Here is a 7,050-nt window from a genome sequence, read left to right on the forward strand (position 1 = left end):
ACTCCTTGCAGAAATCCCTACCTACACCTTCACTTACATGTGAACTTAATTTTTACTTTTGTTACTGTTTCCAGTGCAACTAGTCTATGGTCTTCCTTACAGTGTCCTGCCTTGAATTCTAGGCTTCTATTATTTTGGAACTATGGTCCTCAAAGTGAGGTGCTCAAATCAATCTTTAAGGTTAGGGGAGAAAACATTACCATTATACTTTTTTATTTTTTCCTTTTGAGACAGTCTCCCTCTGTCACCCAGGCCGGAGTGCAGTGGTGCCATCTTGTCTCACTGCAACCTCCACCTCCTGAGTTCAAGCGATTCTTTCAGCTAAGCCTCCGGAACATCTGAGATTATAGGCATGCACCACCACGCCCAACTCATTTTTGTTTTTAGTAGAGATACGGTTAAACCATATTGGCCAGGCTGGTCTCGAACTCCTGGCCTCAAGTGATTCAACTGCCTCAGCCTCCTAAAGTGCTGGGATTACAGGTGTGAGGCACTGCATCCGATCTTCAGTTATACTTTTAAATGCCTCCCCGGGACATTAAGTAAGCAAAAGGGGAGTATTAAGCCATATGATTCTGAGGCCTCTCAGAACCAATCCTACTTCATAGAGATTTGTATTATATTTAAAATAACACAATGAATACTCAAATTGGCAGAAGTAACATATTTCACTTCTAAATAAACGTGTAATTGGGGTATACATTTAAAAAATTGGAAAATAATGCTCTAGAAGCCACCTTAACTGCCTACAGGTTTTTTCCTCACATTTATCAAATAGCCAAAAATTAACACCTTCATCAGCTCCTTTCAGAGAACTGCCATGATTCCCATCGACCCAAGCTCAAAGTTTAGATTAACTTGCATGCATTTCAAGTTTCATCTCCTAATAAAATGTTCACTTCATGGCAAATTGAGCGCCCACTAACCCCATCCATTCCACCTCTGCTTTCAGTTCCTCATGCCACCTCCTTCCACTTTCAAATTTGTTTCTCTTACTGTTGGGAACCAAGAGTCCAAGTGAGGTTGGCATTTGGTCCTTTCATCTTCACATACTGCCTGTTCTATAATAAGCTTAGACTGATGTTGACATTTCCTATTTTAAAAAACACCCCACACTCTGAGCAGCAAACAACTATCATTCACTGAGATCACTCGCCATGAACTAGACACGGTAATAAGTACTTTACATAAAACCTCGTATATGCTCCACTGCCACAGTGAGCTCAGACACAAAATGTCATATAACCAGAAAATAAGAGTTCATAAGATGCCTTTATTTTGTAATTTATAAACAACTTCTGACTTGCCCTTTGAAAGTTAATTATAATTGATGACTGCTTTTCTTAGATGCTTCTGAAGCCCAAGACAAGGGCAGAATGTAGTTCTTGATTTAAAAAAACAGAAAGGGGAGGAGGATGACCTTAACTACAAATAATATTCCACTGCAACATTATTGCTGTAAAACTTCCAAGCTGGCTGTTCTTCCAGATGCTCTCTTTTGATGGCTGTAGTGGCTGACAGTTTTATATTTACATGTTCAAAACAATTAATGCTTCCATTTATTCATTTATTCATAGATTCTCTGAGGTTCCCGTAGAACCACACCACCTTCTGTCATGGCACTTTGTAGTCGTTTCATCTGGTTTTGAAGATCAGAAAAAAAAAGAAAAGATTAAGTCAGCAGCACCAGTAGGCTGAAAATACTTTCACTTTCCAAAAGACAGAAATAAATTGTTCTTGCTAACTTCCCAGCCTACAATGGTTTTTCAGAAAGTAATCTTAATAATGACATAATTAAGTAAAAAGGAAATGTAGAGATGTCAAGGTTCAGTAGCATTTCAAAATATCGTATGGACAAGATGTCAATATATGAACAGGAAATATAGTGGCTGACATCATGGACTACAGATTCAGTCACCCTGGGTTTGAAATCCACCATACATTGACTCTGGGCAAGTAAGCCTCAGTTTATTTCTGTATAGAATGAGAATACTAGTCCCTACCCCATGGACTGATGTGAGGATTAAATTAAGTAGCACTGTTGAGTACTCACCAAAGGGTCTGACACATGGAAAGTATTTGCTAAGTAAAAACTGTTATTATTATGTAAGTTATCTAATGCCAAGAATTAACACAATACCTTTTCAATAAGTACATGAAAACAAAAATACCGAGTCTGAGGCTGCCTCCCATGGGGTTGGTTGGTAGACCATGAAGTTGATTCCCGCCTCTAAGCATCTCTGTGCCAGTACTCGTCCTATACTCTCACAAGCCACCACATTTCTGGTACTATAAAGGTGCTTTTTAATAGCCCATTCACGAGTGGATGCCGAAACCACAACCTTGCCATTTTGATGCTCCACAAGTGCTTCTACATGACGCTGAGTCCTTATAACTCGCAACCTAAATGGGGTGAGAAGATAAAAAAATCACAGAAGAATCTGTATCCTAAAGTTACATTAATTCAGGTGAATAAATGACTAAATATTTTTCAACAATCCAGCGTTTGGTTAATTTACTTCAACATATTTAACTTGGATTTTGCTTAGGAAGTGTTTTTCCTCTGCCTTTATGAGAATATACTCAATAATAACAAACTAAATAGTTCAATTATCATGAAGAAATTTGTTTCTGAAGAGCTGAGTTTTTACTTACAGATCTACTTCAAAAAGAGATTTGAAGAGGCAGACCTAAGTTACTGAACCTACGCATGATGTGGATATACTTACTCCTTGCTTTTATTTTACAGCTAGTACCAAAATAAATATAAGACAGAGCAAAAATTTAAATGTAAAAACTGAAATCATAACAGTACTAGCAGAAAACATTAGATTTTTTAAAATAATCTCAGGTATGCATATTTAAATATGACATCAAACCATGTCATATGGCTTTATTTTTCAGAGACAGGGTCTCTCACTGTCACCCAGTTTGGAGTACAGTAGTGCAACCACAGCTCACTGTAGCCTCAAACTCCTAGGCTCAAGCAACTCTCCTTCCTTAGTCTCCCAAGTAGTTGGCATTACAGGTGCATGCCACTGCACCAAGCTAATTTTTATTTTGAAGAGACAAGGTCTCACTATGTTACCCAGGCTGGTATCAAACTCCTGGCCTCAAGCGACCCACCCTTCTCAACTTCCCAAAGCACCGGGATTACAGGCATGAGCCACTGTGTCCAGCTTCATATGGTCTTTTTTTTTTTTTTTTTTTTGAGACAGGGTCTGTCTGTGTCTTAGGGTAGAGAAAAATCACAATCTCTTAAACCAGGAGTCAATGATCTTTTTCCACAAAGTGCCAAATAGTAAATATTTTAGGCTTTCTAGGCCACACAGCTTCTGTTGAAACTGTTCAACTCAGCCACTGTAGTGCTAGAACAGCCAAGTGATGTGTAAACAAATGAGAATGGGTACAGCTATGTCCTAACTGTGTTCTAAGAACTTGTAGGCAATGCAATTTGGTTTTCATTTAATTTTCACAAGTCAAAAAATATTATTTTGATTTTTTTTTTAACTTAAAAAAGTAAAAACTATTTTTTAGCTCACAAGCTATCTTTGGCCCATGGGCCATAGTCTGCTGACCCATCTTAAACCATTTGTTCAATGAAGGGCCTGATTCATTATGTCAAAGGTCATTTCCTACTATAACATTCTGAAATTCTCTGCTTTTAATATTGCGAGTAGGGCAGACAGAGAAAAAAAAGAAAATATATCTCTAGTTATTTAAATGATCCAAATATTAAGTGAAAGTAATACGTTGGGCCTGGGTGCAGTGGTTCATGCCTGTAATCACAGCACTTTGGGAGGCTGAGCCATGCAGATCTCTTGAGCTCACAAGTTCGAGACCAGCCTGGGCAGTGGTGAAACCCCATCTCTACAAAAAATAGCAAAATAATAATAATAATAAATAAATAAATGAATTAGCCGGCCATGGTGGTGCGTGCCTGCAGTTCCAGATGCTCAGGAGGCTGAGATGGGAGAATTGCTTGAGCCTGGGAGGCGGAGGTCACAGTGAGCTGATACTGCACCACTGCACTCCAGCCTGGGTGACACAGCCAGACCTTGTCTCAAACAAAATAAAACAAATTAGCATGCGCCTGTAGTCCCAGTCACTCAGGAGGCTGAGGTGGGAGGATTGCTTGAGCCCAGGGAAGTCAAGGATGCAGTAAGCAGGTTATCATACCACTGCATTCTAGCCTGGGCAACAGACCCAGACCCTGTCTCAAAAACAAACAAAAAAGAAAGTAATAGGTTGGGTGTTTCAAAAGATCTTTAGCCTTAAGATCCAGATTATTTAAAAATTGAACTGCCTATCCCTTTCTTGAAAGACTCCCTCCTCTATGAGTAAAAATGTATCACAGCAACTGTAACACATCATTATCCCCATTCCACTTTCCACTATGAAACTTAAGACTTTTGGTGACAGGGATAACTTCTACTTTATCTTTGTACCTCCTGAATCTAACACAATGCCCAGCAAGTGATATAGGTACAATGTTTGGTCAATAAATAAATAATACATCACATAGTTATGATTTCCAACTTACTCTTATACCTTTATATAGCCCTTAAAGTCCTTAAGAAATTCTAACAAACCCTCACCAAGGAGATCAGCAGCATAGAAACCTGATATACACCTACATGCTGTAGTATAGTCGTAATAACTTAACGTCCTGGCTCTGAGGTCGGTCAGAACATACATGAATCTTAGCTCTGGCACTTATTAATCATGTCTCCCTAAACCTCAATTTCTTTGCTCCTGTAAAATGGGGGCAATAACTGCTTCATGATGTAATTTTAAGGATTAAATGAGAAAATATAAAGCAAGTAGCATAATTCCTGGCAAATATAAGTGTTCATTAAACAACCACCTTTATAACAAAGTATCTCATGTCATGCTAGATTCCTAGCTGGTCTTTCTTCTATTCCTGTTCTCTTAAAAATTTAGTCTTCCAAAAACCAGCCAGAATGATTTTTATTTATTTATTTATTTATTTTTTAAAGACAGAATCTTGCCGTGTCGCCCAGGCTGGAGTGCACTGGTGCGATCTCAGATCTCTGCAACCTCCACCTCCTGGGTTCAAGTGATTCTCGTGCCTCAGCCACTGGAGTAGCTGGGATTACAGCGTGCACCACTATGCCCGTCTAATTTTTGTATTTTTAGTAGAGACGGGGTTTCACCATGTTGGCCAGGCTGGTCTCAAACTCCTGACCTCAGATGATTCGCCTTCCCTGGCTGGCTTCCTAAAGTGCTGGGATTACAGGCATGAGACACCGCGCCCAGTCAGAAAGATCTTGCAAAACTAGTTCGGGGTCAAGCTTTAAATCCTCTCGTCGTTTCCCACTACAATGAAAATAAAGTCTAAAGTGCTCATCCTGACTTACAAAGTTAATGATCTGTCGCCTCCTTACCCCTCCATGTTCATCTCAGGCCATTCACCCTCTGCCCATTGAGCTTCACATCCACAAGCCCTTCAGTTCCTCAAACACCCCAGCAGTTTCCTCTGCTAGGAATGCTCTTTCTGGCAGATGACTCGGCTTCTTCCTTTCAGATCTCAGCTTCTTAAATGTCACCTCCTCAGACAGGCCTTAGTAGGTATCCTGTCCGCTACTCTAACATCCTCTTTAAATATCCGCCATCACACCTATTTGCTGTTTGTTCCAGCCCCTCCGCGAACCCTGCCTCTACCCGCCGCATGGCAGCTACCTGGGAGACAGCCTGGCGTTGAACGAATTAAAATAGTCCGTAGGGTGCAGTGTCCTTCTCTGTCAATCACAAGCAGATTTAATTACCTGTGCCAGAACTCACGGGAGGGCCACACCGTCCGCCAGCCCCGCTCTTTCCTGGCTACAGATAGAAGCTCCAGGTTCCGGGGGTTCCGATTGGTGAACTCTGGGGCGACAGCTTCATTTTCCACAGGGTGCACTTCAGGCTTCGCCGCCGGCTTGGAGCTGGTTGACAGGGCTGCGAACCTGCACCCTGGGCAACGGAAACAACCGCACGGGGCTTAAAAATGACGGATACGGACAGCGCAAGAACTCGCTCTAACGTCTATCCCCTTTCACACCCCCAGTCTTCAGGCCCAGGGGACGAAAAATACGTGTGCCCACAGGGTGGAATCAGCACTGACCCCGTCCTTAACTTCCTACTGAGGTGTTCGCAGTGCTGCAAACTCTTATTTCGACCCGGCACGTCGAATATACAATAGAATCCGCACGTTCCAAAGTACTGTGCAGACCCTGGCCAATCAGCTGGGCGAAGGGGGCCAAGACTAATTACCAGGGTTCCTGCAAACGGAGAACCCCCAGAACCGCGACCGAAGCGCCATCGCTGAGACGATCTCGGAAAAGCCTTGCCTCTTTTTCCTCACGCACGACTCACTCGCTCGCCTGCCGCAATCATACGAAGTCAGAGCCTTTGGTTGCTGTAGATCCCCAAACTCTCCACGCCAGACGCCCCCGACCCGGAAGTAGAAAGTCCTCCGCCACTGAGTGGCCAGGAGGAGGCTCTGTTATCCAGCAACGCCAATCACCGCTCACGTGGAGGGGCACGCAGGCCCTGGAACCCACCAATCACCTCGTGGCTACGCCCACGACCACGCTTTTTGCTGAAGTCCAGGGTCAAAAGCACCCACAACTTCACCTAACCGTATTTGAGTTGTCTACTAAGAGATCTTGGGCGGTCATTGACTGGTCCATACACACCCCTACTGGGCACCGCGTAGAAATGAGGCAGGGCACGGTGCAGTTTTCGCTTTAAAAAGGGTAGTTGTCTTCCTCGAACCAAAAATTTTCCCGTATGGCCCGCTGGAAAAACTGCCCCGTCCCACCCAGGTTCGCGCCCCTAAACTTATACTCCTGAGGCCTGGAGCAAAGCCGGCCGATTTGCCTTACGCTCCCCGAGCAGGGACGAGGAAAAGACATTAAAGCTAAAACGCAAGACTCGCTCAGAACCTCAACTCTACCTTGGAGAAGGGCCCGCCCCTCCAGTTACACCCCAGCTCCAAGCTCCACCCGCCTACAACCTTTCTAGAAGGCACTAGAATGGCCCACT

General features: G+C 42.9%; 1 protein-coding gene across 2 annotated transcripts; it reads right to left on the reverse strand.

The window, feature by feature from the left end:
* Positions 1-1,253: 1,253 nt before the first annotated feature.
* Positions 1,254-6,926, reverse strand: LOC105492019 (mitochondrial ribosomal protein L18). Of its 2 annotated transcripts, none has more exons than XM_071096249.1 (4): positions 6,277-6,926; positions 5,790-5,976; positions 2,141-2,403; positions 1,254-1,639 (listed from the first exon to the last, which is right to left on the reverse strand). In XM_071096249.1, exons 1-3 carry the CDS (start codon positions 6,323-6,325, stop codon positions 2,145-2,147), a joined length of 495 nt encoding a protein of 164 aa, XP_070952350.1. In that variant the 5' UTR covers positions 6,326-6,926; the 3' UTR covers positions 1,254-1,639; positions 2,141-2,144. The 2 variants fall into 2 exon arrangements, with proteins under 2 accessions (XP_070952350.1, XP_011757148.2); XM_011758846.3 differs by having other exon boundaries at positions 2,172-2,403; positions 6,277-6,903.
* Positions 6,927-7,050: the final 124 nt, after the last annotated feature.

This window comes from Macaca nemestrina, chromosome 5 (genome assembly GCF_043159975.1).
Source record: "Macaca nemestrina isolate mMacNem1 chromosome 5, mMacNem.hap1, whole genome shotgun sequence".
Lineage (NCBI taxonomy): Eukaryota > Metazoa > Chordata > Mammalia > Primates > Cercopithecidae > Macaca > Macaca nemestrina.